Genomic DNA, 24,619 nt, shown 5'->3' with positions numbered 1-24,619 from the left:
TAGAACCCTCGGAGGACCCAAAATTTCTTAGAATCTGGAAATTAGTTAATTTTTTTAAATTTAAAATTGAGTATTTCCTGTAAGATCAAACCATAGCAAAGACAGAGAAGATAAGGCCAGAACAAGCATTTGGTACTTAGCATAGCAGACGTGACCCTTCTGTACCGTTTACCAGAGGACCCGGAATACTCAGAGTAAACCCATCATCATCGCCGCTTTCTAAGAGCAAGGGGCTCACAACCTTCTGTGCTGATCTTACAACTGCATCTACAGAGCTCCCAAATCTGTGGATACCAATGCAGTAAATTAGAACGCTTTTCCGGTTCCCAGACCCACTGTGGCTTCCAGAGAACAAAAGCTCTCAGTCTTTCCACAGACTTTTCTGTCTTTGTGCCCTCAGCACACTTCAAAGGAGAGATAAGATCTCAGTGGTCTCTCATTATTCTAAGCAATGACATGCCTACGGGCAAATGAGGAAGGGCTTTATTTACAGTCTTTCTTTTGGATCCCACCAGTCCTGCTGCTGGCCTTTCCTCACATCCATCTTCCTTTATCTCAGTTCTTTTGGTGGCCAGGTCAGTAATTTGGTGACTCGCTGCCAAATCTCCCACGTTCCCAGAATCCTCTTGGAACCCACTCAGCAGGATCCTCCCCTGGCTGCTGGCTTATCAAGATGAACAAGACAGAAGTGTGTGCTGGGAGCCCAGGGTCACAGCTCTTATCTTCCTTGAGGAAAGAAACCACCACACAGCCTTACAGATGCTCAGATGAACATCTGGATAAATATTCAGTTTCTGATGCTTCATTTGAATCTCAGGACGTCATTGCTGAACCACGGTTCACGGATGAACTTCATTTAAACCCATAGAAGTAGAAAGAAACCATCCTGAGTTCTCCTTAATAATAACAAAACCCATCATAATTCATTGCAGCCTTCTGCTCACAGTGTAGCGTGTAATCCAGCAGGACGATAAGGAGAGAGCCCGAGAACGCCGCTCCTAAATTTAGGCTGTCTTTAATGTCAGGGCAGTCTGCTCTGCACTCTTTACCGGCTCTGGTGGCTTCTGTCAACAAAAACAGTGAATGTTTGCTAGGTGGTGCTTCTCTGCCAGACTCCGTGGTAAGGCGGGTTTGGTTAGCTTTCTTTCCCAGACCCAGAGACTAAGTACCCTGGCCCAACTGACAGCCTTGTCACTTGGATGTGTTTCAGTGGAATTAGCAAAGTCACAGTAGGGATGGTGGAGAAAAATGACAACAGCCATAAAACAGCTAGATGGATTTTGTTCCTATCTAGCTGTCATTTAGTTCCCTGATTCTGTATGACTGTAGTTTGCTGGGATGAGGGCACGGTTCAGTTACAGAGCATGTGTCTCACCCCCCCGCCCCCAGCACAAAAAAGGAAAGATATAGCTAATTCGTTCTAACTAAAGGAGACCTTAGCCTTCGTCTCAGGAACCCGTGTAATTGAATAAGGCCCTTGTACTGCCTGCTCCCAGTGTCTGGGATGTCTGCTTTGTGATGGTCATGTGACTGCCCTTCTGGTTTCAGCTTTAAAAAAAATAAGATTTATTTTGGATTATTTGTAGCTGCATGGGTTGGTACCCACAGAAGTCAGAAGAGGCTGTCAGCTCCCTGGAGCTGGGGTTAGTGGATGCAGAGAACCAAACCCGGGTCCCCTGCAGAAGTAGCCAGTGCTGTAACCACAGAGCCAGCTCTGCATCTGTCTCATTCCCTTTCTTTGGACAGCCCGGGCTACTGCTTACAAAGAAGGGCTCTTGTCTCACATCATGAGAAGAGTTTGTGTGTCTCATATGTAGGCTGCCATGTTCTAGAGCTAGGGTGGCCCTGGAAAATGGCAGAACTCAAAGCAGATTTGCTACAAGATGCTCTGGAGAGTTCCTTCCAGGCCAGCGCTTTCCAAAGGGCTCCCGAGCAGCCCCCCTAAACCTCAGCGTGACTGAGGTACCCAGGTGGGACCAGCAATTCTTGTAGGCTTGATGCTTATATCCTCACTGGGGCCCTGGGGACCTGGGCCCCACTTGCTAGTTGACCATTGGTTGATTGAAGCAGCATCTCCATCCTAAGGGTCACGGTCAGGCCGTGGCCAGGCAGGGACTTAGAGAGCCTGCAGCATCCCACGCTGGTTTTCAGTGTTGGCACTCTCTGTATAGAGCGGGTGCTTCTTCTTCATTTACTGGCCTCTCTTTCTGTTAGCTGGTCCTTTTCCAGGTCTTGCAAAAACGAACAGCAGAGCTTCCTTCTTGGCCCCAAGAAACAGAGTTATAGGGAAGAAAAGAACCACCAAGAGCCAATCGAGCCAAGTGCCCCAGGAGTGATGAAAATAAATGTGTGGTCTAGGAGAGAGAAAAGCTATTTGGGCTACTAACGGTTCACTAAAGATCTGATATTTAACCTCAGGCTTTAAAATTTGAGTCCAGCAGAAAAGAAAGAGGATGTGTTTGTGTGAGGATACTAACTCGTACAAAGATCAAGTTAGCCTGAAAGGCTGTGGTGCGTTCTGATGGTGGAAGAATTTAGTTGTACGAGATTGAAGCGTGAGAGACTTGGTAGGCATGAGTGCCCACAAAGCGGGGTGAGGACACGTGTGTAAAGGATTCCATCAGGGAGCTGAAGTCTTCCCTTCCTGTAGTGGGAAAGCAGCCGGGTCTTTACATGTATGGGAGGCCCGATAGGTTTGTAACTTTATAAAAATACCTCTGGTGGCATCTAGGTGATAGGAATCCTGCTTATCCACGGAGCCCGTGTGAGGGGCGGGCCTGACCCAAGGCAGTAGGTGATAAACTGGAGAGCCTATTTGAATTTATCCATGGCAGAGTTGATAACACATTGACAGAAGGAGTGCTTGCTTGTCCAGTTTAGGCAAAGAAGATTGACCGTGGTGAGATGAAGGTCAATCCTTCGAGCCTCCGGCTTGATGGTTACTTTCTCAGAATCTTTTAGTGCAAGAGAGTTGACTTTCCCTAGACCTTTAGATAATGCTAAGACTTAGGCAGATTTTCCACTTTGCACCTGAGTAATATAGAAAATGAATCCAAAAGAATCAGTTACCAGCTGGGCAGTGGTGGCACATGCCTTTAATTCCAGCATTCAGGAGGCAGAGGCAGGCAGATCTCTGTGAGTTCGAGGCCAGCCTGGTCTACAGAGTGAGTTCCAGGACAGAGAGACCTTCCTGTCTTGGCAAAACAAAACAATAGGGATCAACTATCAGCCAGTAGGTACAGCTTTGGGACAAACCCTTGTCCTCTACAGAGTGGCATTTTTCCATACAACCCTTCACACCCACAAGCGTGCCCTGTGTAGAGAGAAGGCTGGGCTTCTGAAGAGATGAGGAAGGTTCCTTTGCTTTTCAGGTCTGTGGGAGAAGGAGGTCTTGGGAAAGCCTGGCCCAGAGCATTCAAGGGACATCAGGCTGATGGCTCAGGGCAGTGTCACATGGTCAAGCCACTAGATTGTCTGAGGCAGGGGTAAGCCTGGTGTTGTTGTCATGGTTTCATTTCAGGTTTTATCAGCTGGATACAGATGAGGTGTCGGTGTCATAGACTTAAATGTTTTTCTCTCGAACCTTTGGCTCACTAATGCTTTTCCATGATTTCTGACAGTTATTTTTATTTGATAATGAATAATAAAGTGAGATTTACGGTTTCCATCTGACAGCATTTGTTTTATTTTGACAGTTCTTTCTAGACAGCAAAGGTTTTCTAATTAGGTTTTGTGTCTGCCAAAATGTTGCTGGGGGCGGGGATCTATTTCTCTGGAAAAAAAGTTTCATAGTTTCCAGCCTGAAAAGCTGGAGTCATCTTATTTTGATTTGGAAGTTTTTGCATAAGCCCGTCAGAAAATGAAACCAGACTTTCTCCTGAAAATGAATTCTTAACAGGAGAAAATTAACTCTGGCTATGTAGAGAACGGGGAGGGAGAATGAAGAGATGTTTGAGTACAGTGTTTCCATAGTCCCTCTAAAAATCTCTATCTGAACTAGTGATCACTACAGAGTCCCCCCTTTTCTACTGTTTCATCAGAGCGCATGGTTCTTGCTGTGTAGGGATTCCACCCCCAGGGGGCGCCAAACTTCCCTCTGCCGTGGCACAGCTGCAATTGGTTTTGTGGCCGAAGAAGCAGGTGGAAGTCACAAGTGTGTCCATTGACGGTTCTTTCCTTTAGAGCAGTCTCCAGAAACCGAAAGAGGAAGCCATGTTGCTAACTGGTGCTGGCGACCTTATCATTGCTAATGGCAGAAACATTACGGTGAGCTAATCACAAAAACAGTCCTCCTCACTGCCTTGGCCTCGGCAGCGTGCTGTGTGGAGATGCATTCAATTCCTGCAGTAGCAACCGTGGCCAGATTCGATTTCCATCCAGGAGTGTTTTCTTCCCTGACGCCCTCAGTCAGACTAGGATCAGATTCCAGACATAGCTGCCCTCGGCCCCACCACCTCTGATCTCCACCATTCCCACCGTCCGGTATTTTCCACGGAGCACAAATGAGTATGTGTATGGAATCGAGGGACTCATTAGCTAGTATTTCAAAGACCCGTGACTGCTCAGAAAAGCAACAGCAGGCATCGTCGGTGGCACTGTGCCACTTCACAGCCATGCCATCCCAGCCATTCACGCACCAGGTTGTGACCACTCCATTTTGGTGCGTTTAAAAAAATATTTCTTTTAATTTTTTTGAGCTCATAATATAATTACATAATTATAAATCCCCTTCCCTTTCCTTCCTCCAAACCCTTCCATATACCCCTCCTTGTTCTCCTGCAAATTCAGTATTGTTTCATTATCTTATACATATATGTGTATATTTCTAAAAATATAAATACAACCTGCTCTGTCTGCATGGTATAACTTGTGTGTATGTTGACCATTTGGTATTAGATAGCCAGTTGGTGGTTTATCTAATCCCCGAGGAAGACGATTTCTCTCGTTCTCAACACTCCTCAGCTACAAGGGCAATTTTGAGCACACAAGAGTTCTCTGTAGTGTGCTCTATTGGCTGTAGGGGTCTGAGTTTTGAGCACACGAAGGCTCCTTCTTCGTAATGTTGCTGTATTGGCTGAAGGGGCCTGATGCTCTGTGAGAACTGAAGGCCACATGACATAGAATGTGGGTTTCGTAAACTTGCATGAGGACTTGGTCCTTGGGTTTGGGGGGAGGAGAAAATGCAGTGCAGGATGCATGGAGAGATGGCTCCGTGGTTCAGAGCCTTTGCAGCTTTTCGAGGGCTAGGGTTTGGTTTTAGGAATCCACACAGCAGTTCACAGTTGCTTGTAACTCCAGCCCCAGGGGATCCGGTGCCTTCTTCTGGCACCTGCACACCTGTTATGCACATAAACTCACAGAAGAACACACACATACACATATTTTTTTAATCTTAAAAAAATGCAATGGAGCTTGAAGAAATGGTCTTATATGTCATTGATATCAAGTGATGAGATCCGTTGTCACCCAGGCACATGCCGAAGAGGTATTTCTTTTATCTAGCCTAGCCCTACACTCTCCTTCAAGAAGCAGGACAAGGAACCAAGCGTGTGTGTGTCAGTGACTCCATGAGAAGCCTCCGTGCCAGTGGACCCTTGAACATCCTCCCCCAACACCAGGAAAAGGAGCCCCCTGGAAGTGACTTCCCCTGCTGTCTTGCTCAGGGAGATGAAGCCTTTCTGTAAGCCCACACTGCACTAGGAACGCCAGGGCCTAGCACTGTGGGGCAGAGACTCGCGGGTCAGCCAGAGCCCGGAGCTCTGGATGTTCCATTCTCGACTGTTTTCAGTCCTCCTCTTCCTCCTCAAGGAACAGGACCTTTGTAATCTAGACAATTGGCATGGCCAGGGGCATGAAGGATGATGACGATCATAACTGTTTACTGAACACCCAGGTGGCATTTCATTCTCACTTTCAAACAGGAACAGTGAAGAAATGGAGGTAGCATGTTGTTCACCCAGCTCGTGAGCAGCTGGCATTAGCCGTCAGTTATGTCTCTGTCCCATCTTAGACCTTAAGATCCTGTGAAATCTGTGGTGTCTGATGTGGAGTTAATGCTTCCTTGCTTCCTGTAGACACAGTCCATACTCTAGAGTCCCCTGTGTTTACGGCTTAGCTTTCCACTCTTTTAGTCTGCTAGGGTCCACCGTGGTCCACTGAAAATAGTAAATGGAAAATTCATTCCAAAATAAATAAACTCCAAGTTTTAAATTGTACTTTCTTCTGCATGGAGACATCTAGTGCAGTGAAGTCTGCCATCATGCTAGTCCATGAACTGTTCCTTCATGCAACATGTAGTGTGGTACCATAGTGCAGGAGAGAAACCACAGGCTTTTTGAGTTTCAGATTGGGTCTTTCTGTATTGTTCAGGCTTGCCTCAAGCTCCAGGGTTGGAAAACATCCCCCTTCCTCAGCTGGGGCAGCATGCACCTGCTTTTGTAACAATGTGTTGTAGTCATTCAGTTTTATTGTTATCGTTGTTGGTGTCTTACTATGCCTAACTTATGAATGGTCACTGTATATAATACAGACCTGGAGAGATGGCTCAGCAGTTAAGAGCACTGGTTGCTCTTCCAGGGGACCTGGCTTTAATTCCCAGCACCCACATGGTGACTCACAGCAGACTGTAACTCTAGTTCCGGAGTTCCACACCAGGTGTGCGTATGTTGCACAGACATATACAGGCAAAACACCCAGACACATAAAAAGTAAAAGTCAAAAGAAACTAAATCGAACTTTTATTATAGGTATGTATAGGAAAAAACAGATTGCGGTTACCTGGGTTTCAAGTATCCACTGGATGTCTTGGGTCACTCCTCCCGGATAATAGGACCGTGTGGAAAGTTGCATGGAACAAGTCTATCTTACCACCCTCCTGTAGGTCATTTGGACAACAGTGGATTTTTAAAAGAAGCAATGTTTAAGTATCATAAACATGCAAATAAAGCTTATTTAAGTATGTACATGAAGTCACCTTGGTCCCTGGATACCTTGGAAACTAATATGATTCTACAAATTTGGTAACCAAGAAACATCACTGCTGTTTTTCTACAGTCCAAACTCAGTGTTTCCCTCTGAGCTCACACCTGGCTCATAAGCCCCCAGTGTCTGTTGTTCTTACCACTTCTACCCTGTTTATACCAGAGCCCTGCACACCTCTGACATCTTGGAGCAAGACCTTCTCTTCCTGGTACAGCATAAGGTGGCACTTCACCTTGCCACCCTGTAAATGGAGGAAATGGTTCACTTCCCACCCCTGTCCCCCCCCCCCACCACGCTGTTTGCAGGGTCGGGAGAAACTGTGACTTTCACGCATAAGGGAGGGCTTCACATAAGAAAAAGGTCACCAGAGAGCGGGTTGGTAATTGAGATACCAGCTTCAGGGTTAGAAGTTCTCTTTCAAGGTGAACCTATTTTTCTTCTTTTTGAGGGTTTCTCTGTGTAGCCCTGGCTGTCCTCAAACTCGCTCTGTAGACCAAGGTGGCCTACAACTCAGAGCTCCACCTGCCTCTACCTCCCGAGTGCCAGGATTAAAGGCATGGGCCACCAGGCCTAGTGCTGGAAGACAGATCTTAAAAGGTTTTCTGTCCTCCTCTGAAGGGGCTTGGAGTCACTAAGTGAAACTCCCCTGAGTTTTCTTTTCTTGAACCCGGGGAAGGCCAGCTCTCGTGCTCCTGTGCATGCATCGTTGTCCTCTGCCCGTGAGATTCCTCCATGGCCTTGTCCAGGCCTCCATCTGCACTGTAGAGCTCGTAGAGGATGAAAGGGCTTTTTACCAGATGGGTGTCATGCTGGACCCTGGTTATGTCTGGTCCTGGGGGGCGGTGTCCCGTGGGAGACCGTTCTTCCTCAAGATCCCTTTTCCCAGAGTTACGTGGAAGCCTCCTGTTCTTGAGCACTGGAAAACACATACCCTGACCACTTTTCAGTAACTAGGCCACACCACTCATCCCCACCCTTAGGCAAAGTGCTACCACTTCGAAAGATGGGAAGGCAAGACAGGCTGAGGAGGAATGAAGCGTTAGTGTTTGGAGAGGTAGCTCAGCCTCTAAGTATGTGTACTGCTCTTACAGAAGACCTGGTTAGGTTAAAGCACCCACATGAGGTGGCTCACACCTGTAGCCCCAGCTGGCATCCTCTTCTGGCCTCCACAGGTACCTGAATTTGTAAGCCCCCTGCTCCCCCACACTGGCACACACACACATAATTAACTTCTTTAAAGAGAGGAAGCATTGTCCTTATCCCCCTAACTACCAAATAGAATCTCAAAGGTCATGAGTCTCTGAGAGCAGGGAGCATCGCAATGGGAACATGTTTTCTTGCTACTCTGGGCACTTTTAAAGAGATTGGCACCTGGGATGTTTTAAAGGAAAGCGGAGGAAGATTGCGTAAGTTGTTTTGACGTAATAGTCCTTAGCCACAGAGTTGAGCAACAAGAACAGAACTTGTCTAAGGTTGACAATTATTGGATGGATGTCCTTGCAGGAGTATTCTTGTATAAGGTCACAGTAAGCTCCCACCCCCAAGACTGTGGTTCTGACGTGTTCTCATCATGTGGCATATGCATATGACACCCCAGTCCTTCATAACCTCAGCTTCTCCAGTGACATCTTTGTCTGTTAGGGCTTGACACAAGTGACTCCATTGTGATATCTTTCACCTGCTCATGCCAAGGCTTCTTTGTGTTTCAGACAATGGTGGGCAGACTCTGTCTGGGGGCAACAACTGGCCACTCCGCGGAAGGAAATGGACCCTGTGGGAAGGAGGCATCCGTGGAGTGAGCTTTGTGGCAAGCCCCTTGCTGAAACAGAAAGGCGTGAAGAGCCGGGAACTGATTCACATCTCGGACTGGCTTCCAACACTGGTGAATCTGGCTGGGGGAAGCACCAACGGTACCAAGCCTCTGGACGGCTACGACGTGTGGAGAACCATCAGGTACCTATATGCCTTTCCCAATTCTTTGTCAGGACAGAAACTCCAGCAACTTAACATGGTTGATGGAGAATAATCACTTTGCTTTGTAGAATGACAGTCCAGCATAGACATACAAGACTCCCCATCCCCCACTTTTTAAGAAAAAGAAATGAGTCTCAAATATTTCTTTCAAATATTGTCATTACATATTTTTAAATCTTACATTTGGCATTTTGGTTTTGTGTTTTATGCAAAGGACAGGATTCTCCTCTTTAGAGCTTAGAAGTTTTTCTTGGTGTAGGACAGAGTATTGCTGGCTCCCTGCAGGGTGGTGGGGCTTCTACCCTGTTACCAGCTGGAAAAACAGAAAACTCAACAGAGATGAAAGCGTGGGATGGGAGCCTGGGGACACTGTGCAGTCTGGAGAACTAAGTTTATTGATAAGGATTTGATGAATACCTACTATGTGATGCTCTGTTCTGGGTTCTGGATAATTAGAAATAACTCAGGCAAAACCCTGGCTCTCAAGAAGCTTACGCTATGGAGTGTGCTGGGGCAGGGAGTAAGGGCGTTAAAACCAGGAAAAGAAGCGAGACACTTCGGGTCCTTTGGGAGGAGAGAAGTGTGAAGGAAATAAATGCTGTGCTCCGGGAGAGGGGGACGCCATGCAGGAGCAGGGCCTGTCCTCAGCTGTAGCTATGACAGCTGTCCTGCCCGTTTCTCTCCCACAGGCCCTGGAGGCTGGAAGGTGCTTCCTTGGAGTATGGGAAGGAAACCTCGAGCGTGGTATCTGTATTCAGCATGTGTTTAATAGATGTATATCTGTGGTTTAGTACCTAGATCCAGTTTACACATAAAATTACATACATCGGAAGTGCTGTATTCACTGAAGCAACAAATTGGATAGTACTGTGCTTCTCAGGCTCTTCGGTGTGCCGAGCTCTGTCTGGGGGTCGCTGGTTGAGTGTCCTCTTGTAAACCACCCCATACTTTGCTTTCTTCATCTATGATGTTTTGAGTTCAAAATAGTGAAGTTTCAGGTTTCAGAGGAAATGCACAGCAGAGGACATAGGGGTGAAGAGCCTTGGTGTGCATGGTTCTTTATAAGGTTGTGTGTATGCGTGAGCATTGTGGGATGGGGACTCAAACAGACTCCTAGCTGACCACTGGCCCCTGTACTCACTGGTGACACCTATCTAGTCCCTAGTTGGTCATCCATGTTCACAGAGCTAGGGTGCCAATACTCTGCACTGATCCCTCATTGCTAAGCATATAGCTTATTTCATTTCTTCCCTCCGTCCCTCCCTCCCTTCTTTCTCTCTCTCTCTCTTTCTGTTCCTTCCCTTTCTTTCTTTTTCTTTCTTTTCTTTTTTTTTTTCCTTTTTTTTCTTTTCGGTATTTTGAGATAGCATCTCTCTCTACAGTCATGGCTGTCCTAGAACTTGCTCTGTAGACCAGGCTGGCTTCAAACTCTCACAGAGATCCGCCTGCCTCTGCCTCCCAAGTGCTGGAATTAAAGGCGTGTGTCACCACCGCCCAGCCATTTCTTTTAAATATTCTTGTTTTTTTCCATAGTAATTTTAATGTTAAAGATATAGGGACCTGCTGAGATACCTCAACAGGTAAAGGCGCTTGCTGCAAGCCTGACAGCCCGAGTCTGATCCCCTCCACGCATGTGGAGAATAAAACCAATTCCCATTCATTGTACCCACACATATACACATGCACACACACACATGCACGCACATGTACCATGTGCGCTGTGGCCAGTGTACTCTCACAAACCCTCCACACTAACTAGATAGATAGATAGATAGATAGATAGATAGATAGATAGATAGAAGATAGATGGATGGATAGATAGATAGATAGATAGAAGATAAATAGATGGATGGATGGATAGATAGATAGATAGATAGATAGATAGATAGATAGATAGATGTAGTTAATTTTTTAAATCAGGGTTTAGAATGATATCATGTCATGTAGAGGGCGTTCGGCGGCTGTTAATGTGTGAGCTGTAAAGTTGACAGTCTCCTGAGCTTGGGAAAGATAGGAGGTATGTTCAGCCGAGCCCTCCTGCTTCTCAAAGCATAGCATCTCCTCTAGGAGGAAAGATGAGGGAAGGTCTCAGCTCTTCCAAACCCAAGGAGGTTTGATTCTGTCAGCTTTATAAATTTGTTTAAATGATTGTGCTTCTCAAATTCCAGGTTTTCCCTGGGGAATGTATAAAAATTTAAGGCTTGCTTTTCAAGCAGAAAAATGAAAAGGATTGGCCCATTTTTCAACTTTTCAATTAGAGATAACCCTTGAACAATGCTGGGTCTGAGGTCACCCCTGCATAGCCACAAATTCACACTTAATTTTAAAACTTCTTATTTAACAGCTTCATTAACAGGTATTTGAAGTCAGTAGACTAACAAAAAAAACTTCTAAACTTTTATTGAAGATTAAAAATGAAGTATTTTTTAAAAAAATTCAGTGTGATCATTTATGAAATAATATACAAAGCTATGTTGAGAAAAACAGGGCCTTATTGTATTATGTCTGAAAAGAAGCATCTTTAAGTAAAAAGTGACAGTAATGAAAACCCCCACAGTTATCTCTCAGCAGGCAGAAGGCAAGCCCTGCCACTCGGTCTCTTCTTTCCTTATTGCTCGGTTTGCATGCTCTCTTCTTGATAGGTGATACGGCAGATAAATGACTCTTTTCTCTGTCCTGCTGTCTTCATCATTGAGAGTGGATATGCTACCTCTGCATCAGGGATTGAAGCTGCAGGTAGCTGTGCCTCTGGGCTCTGACCTTCATCACCTAGTTTACCTTGGCCTCTCTAGGCTCTCCGGAGAGAGAGAGAGAGAGAGAGAGAGAGAGAGAGAGAGAGAGAGAGAGAGAACACCCTGGCTATGAATAACCTCCATCACTTCCGTCTGCACATGAGGTGTTCACCATATGGTCTCTGTATATAGTAAGTGGAGACCTTCACCTGAGTTATGAGCAGCAATGCTGGTCCTAAACTTAGAGCATGCTCTGTGAGCCCTGCCCCATCCTTTCTGTCATCTGTACTCACTCTTGGGAATGCTATGAGTACAAAGGACTATAGATGTGGATGACATAGGAAGCGGCTATTGTCTTACTTTGAATTGAAGCTCTGCTGGTCCCATTCTCATCTGCTGTCCCCAACACCCTTCCCCTCCAACATTCAGGCTGCACATGCGGCTCCTGCGTCCTTGTGTGGTGCACCCTGCACCCTTGCTGGTGCACCCTGCACCCTTGCGTGGTGCACCCTGCACCCTTGCGTGCGCACCCTGCACCCTTGCTGGTGCACCCTGCACTTTTGCGAGCGCACCCTGCACCCTTGGTGGTGCACCCTGCATTTTGGCATGGTGCACAGCTTGATGCTGCAGTGCTGGGGTGGGGGTGACAGACAATCCTGTTTGCCTCACTGCTCTCCGTTGCCGTGAGGGGACTCTCACCTCTACTACCCGTTACTATGGTGGTAGTGGAACCAGGCAGCCCAGATTCTCTGGGTTCTGCTCTCCATATGTGACTGCACTCTTCCACAACTTTATAAGCAGCTTGCTACTTATCATAAGCCTCATCAGTGACTTAGCAATCAAACAACACATTTTGTGCTATATGAATTAAATGCCATAAAATTATGCCAAAGGACCACAAGAGAACACTTTTTTTTGCCATTGCCAATTTATGACAATTTGAAAAACTTGCAAGTGAACTGTAGAGCCAAGAAGTATTAAAATTTCTCTTTTAAACCCAATATTTGTTCTTTAAAAGGTTTGTGTTAAGGATAGTGATACAGGTCCGTGGTAAAGTGATTTTTTAGCATGCACAGGCTAAATCTTCACAGGTTCAATCCTCGCCATGTGTGTACCACACATACACATACACACACATACACACACAAATATGTGGTTTCACCATTTTCTGCATCTTTTTTCTCATTTAACAGGTTTGAAATCAATTGTGTTAAAGAAAAATAACCATTTTATAAGCAATTGCTATAAATAACCAGTTTTTCATTATGTCATCCAGCTGCTCCTAGCAAACACCATTTTGTGGAAGGCTCCTTGAAATGCTAAACATTGCCTTAATTTTTAAAAATTTTTATTTATTTTTATTTTATGTATATGAATGTAATTCACTACATGTGTGCAGTGTCCATGGAGATCAGAAGACAGCATCAGTTTTTCTGGAACAGGAGTTAGAATTGTGAGCTGCCCTGTGGGGGCTGAGAACTAAACCCAGGTCCTTTGCAAAAACAGAAAGTGCTCTTAACCGCTGAGCTATTTCTCCAACACTAGCCTCAAATTCCTATCTGATGTTTTTAGTAAATAACACTGAAATGAACTATTCCTGGATAAAATCTTTGCCTGCATTTAAAATTTTTTCTTTATATATAAATGATTTTAAATTAATTGCAATAGAGATTATTATATCTATCTCTATATAATATCTATCTCTAGAGATAGATATAATGATCTCTCTATATATACTATTATAAAAAGTTAACTATTCTCCAAGAAAGCTTCTCTCATATTGCATGATATTCATTTTCATCACAGCCTGCCTCCTCCCTCCCTCTCTCCCCCTTTCTTTCTTTCTTTCTTTCTTTCTTTCTTTCTTTCTTTCTTTCCTTCTTTCTTTTTTTCTTTCCTTTCCCATTCTTTCCTTCCTTCCTTCTTTCTTTTCTTTTCTCTTCTTTCTGTTTTTTTTTTGTTTGTTTGTTTGATTTTAAAGACAGGGTTTCCCTCTGTAGCCCTGGCTGTACTGGAACTTGCTCTATAGACCAGGCTGGCCTTGAACTCACAGAGATCCACTGGCCTCTGCTTCCTGAGTGCTGGGATTAAAGGCATGTGCCACCACTTCCCGGCCATCACAGCCTTTCTTGAGTGGTCTTTGAAAAAGCTCTTCAGTGTTCTTTCCATTTGCATTTTCTCTTTTGCAAGCACACACTTTTCCTTTCCTACAGTATTTGCCTCAGTGTTTGTGTGTGCCTCAGGTACGTGTCTGCTTCACATGGAGGCCAGGAGAGGGCACCAGATCTCCTGGAACCGGAAGTGCAGAGGGTCATGAGCCACTATGCGGGTGCTGGGAACTGAACCCAGGTCCTCTGCAAGAGCTTCAAATGCACTTAACTGCTGAGCCACCACCTCACATTTCAGGATTTATGTGGGAGAAAATCAATCCACAAAACTCAGAAGAAAATCTCAATGGATACCAAGCACACATCTGAGAAATGAATTTCGAACAAAAAAAAAAAAGCAAGAAAAGCTGATCTCACTGAGAGATATAAGGATGCCAAAACGTTAGTACACAGGAAAATATGAAAACAATTTTGGACAAGTCTATGTCTCACAACATGAGAAGAAATAGCATCCAAGTAATGCATCACTGACTTCAGTTCACGTTATCAGTGACTAAATGTGGAGTTAGTGAAGGCTGATGAGGAAGAAAAGCCAGGTACACAATAGGCAGGACCCTGAAGCAGTTGGATGGCCAATTTCAGGATAGCCTGGGCTACACAGAGCTCTTGTCTCAAAAAATAAATAAATAAATAAGTAAATTAAATAAAAGGAGGAGCTAGAGACATGATTCAGTGGACAGAGTGTTTGCACCATAAATATGAGGGCCTGAGTTCAGATCCTCGCCACTCATGTCCACGCCAGGGTACACGGAAGGGTACATGGGAGGTGGTGACTCAGAACATCTCTGGAGCAAACAGCTAGGGAGACCAGCTGAACCAGCAGACTAAGGGCTCATGAGAGGCCCTACTCAGCGCATAAGCTGGAGAACAACTAATGCCAACCTCTGGCTTCCACACACAGATGAACACATACACGTTCACACACCCGTGCATGACACACACGCGTGTATACCACACACACATGCAAATTAAGTAAGGAAAATATGAACGTGGTATGGTTCTGATGTGGTCACGCTGTGGTGTGCTTGGCGCCAAGTCAGTTTTTATTTTTGTTTTGTTTTCAGGCAGAAATGTACACTGTGGTTCTGTGGGACATTTTGTTCATTTTGAGAAAATTCCTTTGTTCCCGACCCACTGGGGCTATTATTTTTGGCGTAGTGCACATCATCATGTTCATCTGTATCACCAGATTTTAGGTTGTCAACCCCTATTTCATTCTTAAGATTATCTCAATCAGGAGTGACCTTTCAGAGTCTGGCCTCTCTGTGTTTCTGCCTGCAGAGAAACTGGCACAGTATGTGGTCACCTTTAACTCCAAGTTACTGTCTTTCTTCAGTATGTTTTCTCAGTGATCAACCCTTTAGGGAGTCAGGGATCTGGGTTCTTCAGAATTGTTACTAGAAGGATATAGCCCGTATATGCTATATCATAAGAGAGTAGGCTTTTCTGTGTGTGTTTTTTTTTTAAAGGCAGATTTGTCTCTGCAGGTTAATCAAATGTTTCCAGGCTCGCTCTGTGGAAAACCCAGCATATCATATCATTCCAGGACAAAAGTTCTGAGGAAAAACAAATCGTCATGTGCCCCTGGCTCTGCTTAAGTCTTTCCACATCAGTGGCAGGACACCTCACACTCACCAGCAGGCACAGAAAGTGACCGGTCACACTGGTGTCAGAGCCGCCTTCCCAGCTCAGCAAAAGCAAGCAGCCAGCCAAGGGTCAGAGACACTTGATCTGTGCCCAGAGGACGGGAAGTTTTTTCCAGGAAAGGAAAAATCATTTTTTTAAGGTGATGGCAGTTTTTTCAACATTGAGCAGAGGCGCGTGAAATGGGCATGACAGTTAATGGATGGCCATCGGTGCTGGCCAGGGCAGCAGAGGCCTCCCTCAGGGCATGGACATCAGTTCTTCTTAGACTTGCTTCAAAATGCAGAGTTCTAGAGCTTTTCTAGTTTGCTTTCTGTTGCTGTGAGAAAACACTGTGACCACAAGCAACCTGGAGGAAGGAAGGGTTTATTTGGTTTACGCTTCCAGGTCAGTCACAATCCATCATTGAGGAAAATCAGGGCAGGAGTATGAAGCTGAAATCATGCTTGTTGCTTGCTAGGTACTCTCTGGATCGTACTAGACAAGCTTTCTTATATGACCCAGCATCACTTTCTGCCCACAGTGGGCCCACCCCTTCTGCATCAATTGTGAATCAAGAAAACACCCCAGACATGCCCATGTGCCAGTCTAGGCAATTCTGCAATGGAAGCTTTCCTCTCAGAAGGCTCTGGGTCGTGCCAGGTTGATAGTTAAAGCTAAGTAGGGCACTGATGCTGTTTTCCATAGGGCAGTTTCTCTTCCTTCCAAGAGCACACATCATTTCTAGGGTACCCAGTCTTCTCTGGCTCTTTCCAGTGTTGTGTGTTTTTCTGCCTTACACCAATAAGCAAGCAGCTTACAGGCTGTTTCTAGATATTGTATAAGATTGGATGACAAAAGGGGAGATCAAAGGATTCACACTTCATATGATTTCTTTATGAACTTGCTCTTTAGTTGATATTAACATAAGACAGAATTGAAGCCTGGCGCTTAATGGTAGGAATGCGCTTGTCCTTTCCCATCCCTGGGGACTGTGTCTGTGTATGGCACTCGACTTCAATGACAATTGACTATTAACTGCTGGTGTGCAATGTCTTAAAAACTTACTGTGTTGTTCTGGAGATGGTTTTGCTTACTATTAAAGGTTCAAGAAGAAAGTCATAGAAAAAAAATTACTTCCCTCCCCTCCCGACCTGCATCATGGATACCATGGAGCACAATGGTCACTGAGCTGGAACAAAGAACCTCTGATTTTTATTCTTCATTCTAACTACTACTGCAGTCAGATGGACTGTGAATAGTATTTCCTAGATGTGGTAATAGTGTTGGAAGTCTTCGTTCGCACTGGGATCTGTTTCACACAGCGAGTGCCTCACTGCTGCCATCACTGCCCTCCTTGAGTGTGTTTAAATATGTGTTAGATTCACCACTGGTCTCTTCTTCATTCTATTTCTTTTGTGGAGCATGAATAATAAAAACCCAGAGACAGATATTGGGGTTCAACCTGAAGATCAGAGCAGCAAAGCAGACAAGCCACTAGGGAGCTCTTACCTTTATGAAATCTTAGGACTGAAAGAGGGAGCAAGTTCCTGTCTCATCCATCTAATATTTCTCTCTAATGCTGGGATTATAGATGTGCACCACCAGTGCCCAGCCTCTATGACTAACTAGTGTGTCTGCTGGGATTAAAGGTGTGTGCCACCACTGCCTGGTTTGTATGGCTGACTATTGTTCCTGCTTTGCATACTGGTCTTCAGGAACGCTTTATTTTTTAAAATACAAATGATATGTCACTACAGTTCCCCCTTTTTTAAATCTAAAATAAAGGAAGGCTATAACTAATATAAGAAAAACTATATATAATAAGTACAATAACTATTTATAATATATAAGGCAATAAATGTATCAACAGTATCTAGTCCATTTGCATTTGACAAATTCAGAGAAAATACACCATATCCAGCTTATCTTGGTGAATCCAAAGTCTTGTACCTAATTTACTTTCTATCATAACTTGATTTCTGCATCTGGTAAAAAAGGAAAACTATAACTATAACTTATCTAGTCTTCAACTCCCTCAGAGACCCAAGAAGGAAATAATATTAACTGAGTAAACAAGAAGTGCAAGCAAGTAACTTCTAAAAAATGTAAGAAATGAGAGAAACAGCTGGCTGCCTGGACAGTCACCCAAAGTTCCTCTGCAGCATTGGGGCATCCATCTTCAGCCTTCAGACCTAGCATATCTGACACACTTTTTGTGAAGCAGGATATTTTGCAGAGTTGTCCTTCCTTGTCTTGACAGTGTTTGGCAGTCACTCTCTTTTGTGTCCTGCTTGTCTAATTAGGACAGCATACTGTCAGCGGCTGAGATAAGGGCATTTTCTTGCTCAGTGGCTTGCTTTTGCCACAAAGAAAGTAAACTCCATGTGGAGTTTCTTTGATGCCCATTATCTTCTCTGCGTTAGATTGGTGCTGCAAGAAACAGACTTGTCTCATGGTCATAAAATAAAGAATCTTTGTTATTAAAACATCTTAAATATTTGGTAGATCTCTGAAGTGTTTGAAGATGACCTATCTAAAATATATCTATGTTTGACCTTGAAAACATACCTAATGTGACCCCACATTCGATTATAATAGGTGATTAACTATTAACCTGTATTTCCTTATTATTCTAGACAGTTGGTAGTAACAATTTTCAAGGACTAGAAATTTGCATTACACTGTTAAATGAGTTGTATAGGCACAACACCTTGGACAAGAGTAGAAATGTACGTACAGTATGTTCTAGTAAAATTAATCTTAAATATGTGTCATTATACAGAATTTGTATACAATATACAAAAATCTAATCCATTATAAAACATTTAAAACTAGTAGCTGATTTTTAAAAGTAGATTTAATAATCTACCTTTTTATCTTATCATATCTATAGCCTCCCTATTTTCTTTCCAGAGTAGATTCAATAATCCACCCTTTTATCCTTTCATATCTTTAGCCCCATTTTTTTCTTTTCAAAGCAAGAACTCTTAATCTTATCTCCTCTGTTTAACTTTCCTTTTTGCCATAACCAATAACAACTTGTAACCAATCCCTCTAAACAATAGCAAATATCCATAACCCATTGAATGACTAAAAACAATCCACCCCACCTTCTGGGAATGTGGGTATCATATTCTTAAATTTACTTTCTGCTGTCTGGGGGCAATGGCATCTTTAGGGGATTTTGAAAAGAAAAATTTGGGTTAATTGTCAAGTCCTGGGAGAGGCAGCTGTATCATTTGTTGTCCAGTCTCTATGTATTGGGAAAGTGCAGGACTTCTCTCAAGTCCTGGCTAGAATAGTCTGTTAGGCTGGATCATCTCAGCTAGCCACCTCAAAATTGTTCTGAGTAGTTTGTAGTCTGAAGCTGATATTTTGGTGGTATTTTTCAGCTTAGTGGTGTTATCATAGTCCTGGAGGAATTGTCATTGTGAGGCCCTACCCTCCTTTTGGAGACTTCAAAGGTCACTGTTAGGCATGCTCATGGTTCACTGCAAAAAACTGATAGAGACCCAAACCAATATCATGTATAGGAAGGTAGACGAAACCTTTTTCTAGAATTAGTCAGTACTCCATATGACCATTAATAGCATGACAAAAAGTATAGAATATATATGTATTAATCTTTTAAAATTTATACCTTAAGAAAAGCTGTTAAAGAGTCAATTAAACCAAAGGATAATGAGATTAGTAACAATAAAATAGTCCTTAAATTTTTGTCTTTCTTCTGTCCCATATTAGGTGACTCTCTGACATGAGAGAAAGATTTTGGATTGTAATTTGTTAAGCATGCTTGGGTTTAGAGAAGGAGAGAGCCACACTCCAACTCCAAAGCCAGCTTTAATCTTCAATTGGACTGGGACTACAAAAAGACCATTTGCATTATATGTCTGTAAAGAACAGTAGAAACAAACATTTAGGATGACTTATGAAATTTTATCCTGTTGGAAATGTGCTATACCAAACGGCCAATTTACTTTTTTTCTTGAGACATTTTTTTTTTCTGGATGATTTGTCCTTTTTCTTCAGATGTCTCATTTGTCCAGTGATCTTCAGATTCCTTAACTGGATGTCTTCATTCCCCTGAAAAGACAGAAACAAAACCCATCCCCAACCCTAACTTTGGGGAGATTCTCTTTAGGGGAGTTATATCTGATCAAATGAAAAGCATTTGTTAGTTTTATAGGTTAGTTTAGATTAAACAGCCATGGTGCTTAATGAACTATGATCTCTTCTAATTAAGAGGTGCCTCTTATTCAAGTAGAATCTTTATCAATTTTGATGGTATCCATAGCTTTTCTTCTTTTATGGAAACAAAGTAAAACCCTTTTTCCAACATAACACATGTCCTGGTTTCCATTCTGAGGTCAGCACATCTCTAAAGTATATTGGCTGATTTAATTCTGTAGTTTTTTCCTATTATCCAGTGTCTCTCTGCAGCTATTGTTCCTTTTTCATCAGCATTTATAAATTTATGGTTTGTTTCTAAAATTTGGGGAATAATAATTTGAGTATTCCCATTGCTATAACAAATCAAGTCCCCACAAATTCATTGCTATTTATCCAGATGTGATTTTAATATTTCTCTCTGTTTTTCTGCCCCTATACATTCAACCCATCTTGTGTTCTGCTTTACCTGAGATAAAGTTCCAATTCATAAAAACTGAACATTTATATCCCGAAGAAGACAATTTAGATGCCAATATTCTGATGAAATAATTGTTACATTCGCATCTGTGTCTACCAGACCTTCAATGACAATGTCATTTATTCATATTTAATTTTGGTCTTTGTTCATTTATAGAAGTTTGCCAAAATACTCACTTTATGGTTTCTCCTAGATTTTTTGTTCTCTCTTCTGTAGATTTTCTGAGCAGTATGGTTTCTTACAACAGGCATTAGATTCTTTAATTGCTCTGGGAAGAAGTTTCTTCTATGATGGCAGAAAACAATTGAACTGGATTTGGCATAGCGGCCTGTGAGAGACCCCTCAAGGAGTTTCTCCATGGCAAAGGATTACCTTGGATATTCCTCATTGACCTGCATTCATTAGTCCAATGCCTACCTTTGCCACACCTTCTGCATAGTCCAGAAGGGAGGGGCATTCTGACTGGATTATTCTTAGGGAAAACATTGTTTCTAGGAATTCCCTGTCTACAGTTCCTTTTAAGGTGACCTTGTTTGCCTCAATTATAACACTTGACATTTCAATTTTTCCTCAAACCTCTGGAAATCACCTATCTCCTATTCATGCATCATCATGGTCATAAGATTCAATATTAATTTTATCTAGAATCCATTCCAACATAGGTTCTGACCTTGCCTTTTATGTACTAATTATCCTTTTGTATAGAGAATGGGCATTTTCAAAAGCCAGATATTCAATTATTATTTTTCTAGCTTCTGAATTTGGTATCATTCTATTTACTGCTGAAGTCAATCTTTGTAAGAAATCTGTAAAGACTTTCTTTGTACTCTGTAGAACTTTAGTAAATGACTCAATTTTCTTTCATATTTCTCCAGTTCTGTCCCAAGCATTCATGGCTGCTTCATGGCATAAATCCAGGGTGTGGTCGTCATATACAGCTTGCCTTTCTATAGTAGCATAATCTCCTTCAAGAATTTGATCTTCAGAGATTTCCCTACCTCTAGCTTTATTCCATTGTTCAATAATCTTAACCTCTTCTCTGAACCAGGTACTCCATTGTATTTGCTGAGCAGGCTCTAAAACATCTTTAACCAACTCTATACAGATGTTAGGGATAATTCTATTACAAACTGATCACGAGTTTAACATTTGCTTCACAAAAGGTGAATGCATGTCATATGAGACTATAGCTTCCTTGAATCTCCTTAAATCTAACATTGGCACAGGAGTCCAGCTAGCTGTAACAGAGCCTCTGCCAGTTGGCAATTCCTGTAAAGTTACTGGATTGTTAAGGTTGGTTGTTTGAAAAACCTTAAGCTGTTCCTCTCTATTCTTATAATACAGTGCTGAAATTGGTTCTCCATTGAATTCATCAGTCAGGATTTGAATATCTCTGTGGTCTGTTTTATTAGGTTTTCTAAGGTCTGTATTTTAGCACTCAGATTAACCAACTTTTTTAGTGATAAGACAAAGATGATAAAGCTGATAATGTTTACAGTTGACATTACATAAATTCCTTCTAAATTAGATGTCCTCTCATTTAATCATTCCATTTTCAAAGTGTCTAGCATATTATCACACAGAGACCCAAATTCCTCCATTGTAACGGGTTTTCCCATTTTTTTAATGTGGGGAAAAACCTCTCTTTTAACTAATTCTTCCCTTTAAGATTTCCCAGTTGTCTTACCAAATCTACCAACGATATTGATGAAGATCTGAGACTTATTTCCTGGTCTTCTAGATATTTTTAGTCCAATCAAGTTCACAATCAGGATTAATTATTACAGTCTTCAAGCGTATTGTTTTCTCTCAAAGTCCAGTCATCAGTTAATGACATCTCATATGTTTTTCATTTCACACTCTGGTGCTTTTGCTTCTAAAAGTTCAACTCAAGTCTTTTAAGTCTGTTCAAAGACCCTAATTCCTTGAAAACATACAATGTCATCTTCATGGTATAGCAACTATGAAATTATCAAGAATACTGATCCCAACATGCATGTTAGTTCTGGGTGGTTGTGACTAGTTGATCATTCTCATTATGGGTCATCTTTCCATGCCTGTCGATCTTTGATTCAAAGTCAGGCACCACATGTTTACCTTAGTGGCTGCCATGCCTTTCTGTATTACCACACTTTATCTTGGTGGCTGCCACGCCTTTCTGTATTACCACACTTTATCTCAGTGGCTGCTACGCCTTTCTGTATTACCATGCATTTACTTGGTGGCTGCAAAGCCTGTATTCTTGTGGGTCTTCTTGCTTTGTTCAGAGATGTAGTTGATACTGCATTTGTTTGAGCAATGCTTTTCTGAAAGCTGCTTTTTAAATTTGCTCTTTGAGAACTGCATATATGTACACAATGTATTTTGATCACGTCTACCCCTCACTGCCCCAGACTCCCAGATCCCCACTACCACATCCCATCTCTCAATACCTCATGTCCTCCCTGCTTTATATAACCTGTCGAGTCCAGTTAGTTCTGTCTATATGCTCATAGGTGTAGGGCCATCCATTGGAGCAATGCCAACCTACCAGGGACACACTATTGAAGACAGCTGAGTCTTTCTTCTGTGGCAGTCATTAGTTGTCAAAAGCTCCTATGTGAGAGATGGGGCCTCATGAATTCCTCCCCTACCCATGCTGGAATTTTGCCTGGATTGATCTAATCCAGGTCTCAGACAGAAGCCACACCTGCTGTGAGTTTATGAGAGCAGCCATCGCTATATCCAGAGAATGCTGTTTCACAGCAGAACTTCCCAACCTCTGCCCTTTTGAGATGTCAGTCCTTTAATTCAAGACTTGTCCCTGCGTGTTTTACTCTAATGGGTAAGTTTTATTTATATGTATGTTACTACAATTGTCATTTTGTTTAATAGAATATTTTTACCTCTTATTTATTAGAAATTTTAATATTTAGAATAATTTGTATCTTCTTCAATTGCTCACCAATATACTAATATCCTTTGATGATTCTCTTATCCATAAGGGACCCAAGTAGCTTGTTCAGTCTTACCTTTCTACTTTCCAGATCTTCTAACTTTATTATAAAGTATGTTATTTCTACTTTGTCAGAGCATAGAATATGAAACTCTGTGTTCTCCTATCCATGATTTTGTTCTACTATTAGGTCTGCAATGCTAGCCATCCATTTCTGAAGCATCCCCGATGGTCTCTTCCTTGGAAGAATTTTCCTTGGATAAATTTCCCAGAATTTTTTAGATTCTTACATACCTATCAAAACATTTCTATAACCCTGATAATTGAGAAATGTCTCAAATAATTTTAAAATAAACACCTTTGTCTCATACTGTCTTTGCTTGGATTTTTAAAACCATTACCCCTGTCTTTGCTTGTTTGATATGTTGCTATGGGTAGGTCTAATTTCAGCCCGGTTTAATTTCCTTTGCAAGTAGCAGGTTCCTTTCCTTTGGAGGCCTAGGGGATCATCTGTGTCACTATTGTTCCTATGTAAAAGACCATTGCTAGGTGTGTCTCAGAGCTGACCATTCTGGGCCAGTTTTCTCAGATACAAAGTAGGTTAGTTCTGTTTGGACATCCAAGTCTTTTGTTCAAGATATGCACAATTAGTTTTAAATACTGCATTCTGTTGATTCATTTTCTTCTTCAGAAACTCCAACTGTAGTATTTGAAACTTCTGTCAGTTTCTCTCTGAACCTTTTATTTTGAATTATCTTCTCTTTATTTTTCTCTGCCTCTGCCTTCACATACTTTTAGTTATATATAATGTCCCTGTTTTCTGACAGTTTTGGCTTTTTCCCCTTTAGGTAGGGTATACACCATGGTTCAGGCTGGCCTGGGACTCACTACATAGTTTATGGTGTGCTCAGATAGGCCCTTTACCTGCTGAGGTTGTAGGAAGAAGCTGCCATGCTGGGCTTGTTTATCTCTTCATCCTAGTTTCCTCCCTTAGTGAAGTACCTGGGATTTTGAGTTTCCAAGTCCTGGTGTACGGTTCTTCTTAATTCTACCCAAAAGGCTGGGAAGTGACCCCCCCCCTGCTTTAAATTTTGACAGTTACTAAGTTAATTATAAATTATATTTGCTTCATGCTGAAATATCACATGACAGTTTCCCTCTGCTTGTGACTTTCTTTCCATAGTAGGAAAGTCATTTTCATTAGCCAAAAGTTTTGTATTCTCATTTGCTGTATTTTCTTAATTTCCCTGGAAACTTGGTACCCATGGCAGATTCTTATCTATTGCCTTGTCCGCGTGTTTGCTTTTTTCCTAGACCGGCAAGGGTGGGATTTGAGTAGTTTAATTTCTTTCTCAATTCGAAAGAAACTTCAGAGCTTGGTGTGTGGTGGCTCACACTTGTAACTCGGTACTCAGGAAGCTGTGTCAAGAGATCACTGCCAGCTTGAAGGCAAACTGGGCTGCATAGTCTTAGGACAGCCTCAGCTGCAGAGAGAAACCCTGTATTAGTCAGGATTCTCTAGCCATAGAACATATAAAATGAATATCTCTCTCTC

The 24,619-nt window shown here is 42.6% G+C and overlaps 1 protein-coding gene across 1 annotated transcript in view; it reads left to right on the top strand.

Annotated features, from left to right (window-relative positions):
• Arsb (arylsulfatase B) overlaps window positions 1-24,619 on the top strand; it is a 157,439-nt gene that overhangs the window by 66,290 nt on the left and 66,530 nt on the right. Inside the window, exon 5 of the mRNA XM_050153857.1 lies at window positions 8,691-8,934. Within this exon, the coding sequence (XP_050009814.1) occupies window positions 8,691-8,934 (244 nt within the window). The remainder of the gene's footprint in view (window positions 1-8,690; window positions 8,935-24,619) is intronic.

The sequence above is a fragment of the Alexandromys fortis genome, unplaced genomic scaffold, assembly GCF_014885135.2.
Source record: "Alexandromys fortis isolate MF-2015 unplaced genomic scaffold, M_Fortis_MF-2015_v1.1 scaffold_79, whole genome shotgun sequence".
NCBI classification, from domain to species: Eukaryota; Metazoa; Chordata; class Mammalia; order Rodentia; family Cricetidae; genus Alexandromys; species Alexandromys fortis.
This window is presented reverse-complemented; position numbering and strand designations above follow the sequence as displayed.